At 36.6% G+C, this 3,168-nt stretch overlaps 1 protein-coding gene across 1 annotated transcript; it reads right to left on the reverse strand.

Moving 5' to 3' along the window:
• Nucleotides 1-1,621: 1,621 nt before the first annotated feature.
• Nucleotides 1,622-2,700, reverse strand: LOC120954742 (protein piccolo-like). Its single transcript, XM_040374920.2, has 2 exons — nt 2,596-2,700; nt 1,622-2,495 (listed from the first exon to the last, which is right to left on the reverse strand). Exons 1-2 carry the CDS (start codon nt 2,633-2,635, stop codon nt 1,783-1,785), a joined length of 753 nt encoding a protein of 250 aa, XP_040230854.2. The 5' UTR covers nt 2,636-2,700; the 3' UTR covers nt 1,622-1,782.
• Nucleotides 2,701-3,168: the final 468 nt, after the last annotated feature.

Genomic DNA, 3,168 nt, shown 5'->3' on the forward strand with positions numbered 1-3,168 from the left:
TTGTAAACTTTCATAGCGTTGTTTGCGTAATTTCAGACACGGTTTGTTTCAAGGTAAAACCAAATATTGATAAAACTAAATCTACACAGAGTTTGTACAGCCCTAATTTGTTGTCTAGAATCCAAATGTTAGAATAGTAGAGAATTTGGTTCGGTTTTTGTAATGAGAAAACACAGGTATCAAAAATTAAATAAATTAATTAACAAAACTTCGTAAATTAAGCGTTTTTGGTTTTAATGCATGTATTTTTTAAGTAATGTTTGCATACTCTTTATATGTATCATTGCAATGTTAAATCATTTCGAGATGTCCAGAAGTTTATCTCTAATCGCTCATTCAGTTGTGCTTAGGATAGTTCATAGCTTCAGCAGCTTCACGAATGCGCCTCAAAATTCTAGGTGGATACGTCGTGTAGGGTTGAGCTGCCTCAACCATCGAAAACGATACTATGGAGAAGTAAAAGGAATGGAAAAAGAATGAGCGTTAGAATTAGTGTCAATTGTAGAAGAAAAAATGCCAGAGAAACAGGAGCCTTACCTGCCACAATTAGCACAACGAGTGCAACGAATAATAGTTGTTTCATCATAGCCATGACTTCGTCTCAACACACAAATTGGAATGAAAGAAAGCGGAAATGTTTGCTCTATTTTATACCATTGCTTGCTGTGAAGTGGAGTTGCAAACATGGCTGTTAGCAGTCATGTTTTGCTGTGTATCGAATGTAAAAGCTGTTCTCAATGCTTGTTGCTGGCTAAATTGACAAGGACGTGGATGTTATTTGAACATACACCTTCGGGCAAGTACAACAATCCTTTGCATTTGTTTGTGTTAGTTAGATGTTTAATGTATAGTCTGTATAGTTTTATTTGTAAGCTGTTATTCACTTCATTATTGACTAGTTTGTTAGAGTATTCTATAATTAGAGCCGCAATACTTGATTGGAATAATGAGTCATATTCTTCTCTATTAGCTTCCCTTATGATACCTAAACTCTACACAAAATGAATAAATTACAGCTAATATACGTGAGATGTAGCAAAAAGTAAAAATTCAGGAATTTCATGAAGGCTTTGATTCAATAATTGGATAATTTTGACTTACTTAGTCTTCAAAGATTATAGATGAGTCGTACACCCTACATCAGTGCTCATGCACATACTGGCACAGAACTGCTTATGAGCTGTATGTGACGTTTTGCTGCCTATATCGAGACAGTCATTTAGACAAACATGTCATCAGACATGTTTTGCAAATCATTATACGGTGTTTTTTTTCTATTTATTTTGTAATTGGAACTTTAAAGATGCTATTTAGATAGATTCTGACTCTTAATGGAGCTAAGATGCCCAACTACTGTCATGGGAAGGTTCAACTACTGTCATACTGGTAAAGGATAATAAATTATTCGGAGAAAAAATTAAATTATGTTTCACCTTTTCCCCAAGTAGCTATTCATCGATTAGAATGAACTGAATCTGTGATATGAGTTAAATTGAGAAACAATGCAAGATAATTAAGGATTATTATCATCATTCATGTGTGATAGATCATAACCAGGCAAATTAGATCTATCACATACATCACATTAAATCTTCAATGAATCGGAATAAACTGTAGAATATTTCATGTTAATTTTTCTTACAATTTTATTGCAAAGCATTTCATTGCTAGGTGCACGATTGATAAGTCCTCTAAAGTTGTGATCGCCATACTCTTCTATGTAACTGTTAAAATAGGTTGAATATACTGTCGTTCAAGTCGTTTTATTTCACCCAGTGTTATCTAACCCTTCGTTTGCTGCTGGACTTGTGTATCTTTAGTTTGTGGTTCACCTTTTACCTGTTGCGTTTTTGTCTCAGGGGATCCTTTAACCTGAGGATGCCCTGAGCCTTGGGGAGGCTCTTTCACATCAGCACGCTTCGGACCTGGGTGAGTTTTAGTTTCTGCCGATCCTTGTGACGTTTTGGTTTGGGGGGGTTCTTTCACATCAGTACGCTTTGGTCCTGCGTGAGTTTTAGTTTGTGACGATCCTTGGGGCGTTTTGGTTTGGGGAGGCTCTTTAACATCAGCACGCTTCGGTCCTGGGTGTGGTTTCGTTTCCGACGATCTTTGGGGTGTTTTGGTTTGGGGAGGCTCTTTAACATCAGCACGCTGCGGTCCATGGTGTGGTTTCGTTTCTGAAGATCCTTGAGATGTTTTAGTCTGTGGAGACTGTTTCACTTGGGCACTTTTGGGTCCATGGTTGAGACCTTCAGACTGTTTAGTTTGCTGAGATTGCTGCAACTTTTCAGGTTTCGAATCCTTATGCTGTTTCGTTTCCTGTCCCCCCTTGATATTTGTCTCGGGTGGTCCGTGCGGTCGCTGAGGCTGTTGTCCTTGTGTTTGCTGTGGCGGGGCTTCTTCCTTCAGTTGTTGGGATGGAAGTTCCCTAATTTCTTGGGTTTGTTGTTGTTGTTGTTGTGAATCTTGACGTTTTACCAAAAGCCCTGCGTTAGCTGTTATTGGATTAGAAGGAATAAAGTTTATTAGATATTAGTTTTTTTCCCGAAGAATGTGCAGTGTGGTGATGTGCTTTGTTAGTAAGAATGTAAGTACCTATTGAAGCTATGCAAAGCAATACTATTACTCGCTTCATAGTTGCCAGTTTTCTAGTCCAGATCCTTCAAAAAACCCTGTACGCTGTGCACTGTAGTTTGCTAGAATCGCCACATTTATAGCAGAACAAGAATATTAAATGACTAAAATCGATTGTAGGTGGGAACTAATTGTCCAATTAACTTCTATGTTATACACGAACGTGTAATTAAGGTACAATTGCCAATTTCTTTGATAGTGAAAACTTGTATAAAACAGTCGTGTAGAGCAGTAATGAATTGGACTCATTAATATGGCGTAAACGATAACATGAATCTGAATTAAAAGGATTATCAATGACTAATCAAATTTCATGCAAACGTAGTAACTCATTACTACTGTAGTACTGTTGTTTTCAAGTGTTGTTGGTATAACTGTGTTAAATTAGAGATGTTGTTTTTTAATCTTTTATTTTTAGTACTTATACATCATGTAACGATATAAGAAACGTATAAGAAAGCTACAAACTAGCAAGCATAGTCAGGAATAATATTATCTTTGAACATGAAGCTCATTCACAATGTCTAATATTAT

Source organism: Anopheles coluzzii, chromosome 3 (genome assembly GCF_943734685.1).
Source record: "Anopheles coluzzii chromosome 3, AcolN3, whole genome shotgun sequence".
NCBI lineage: Eukaryota > Metazoa > Arthropoda > Insecta > Diptera > Culicidae > Anopheles > Anopheles coluzzii.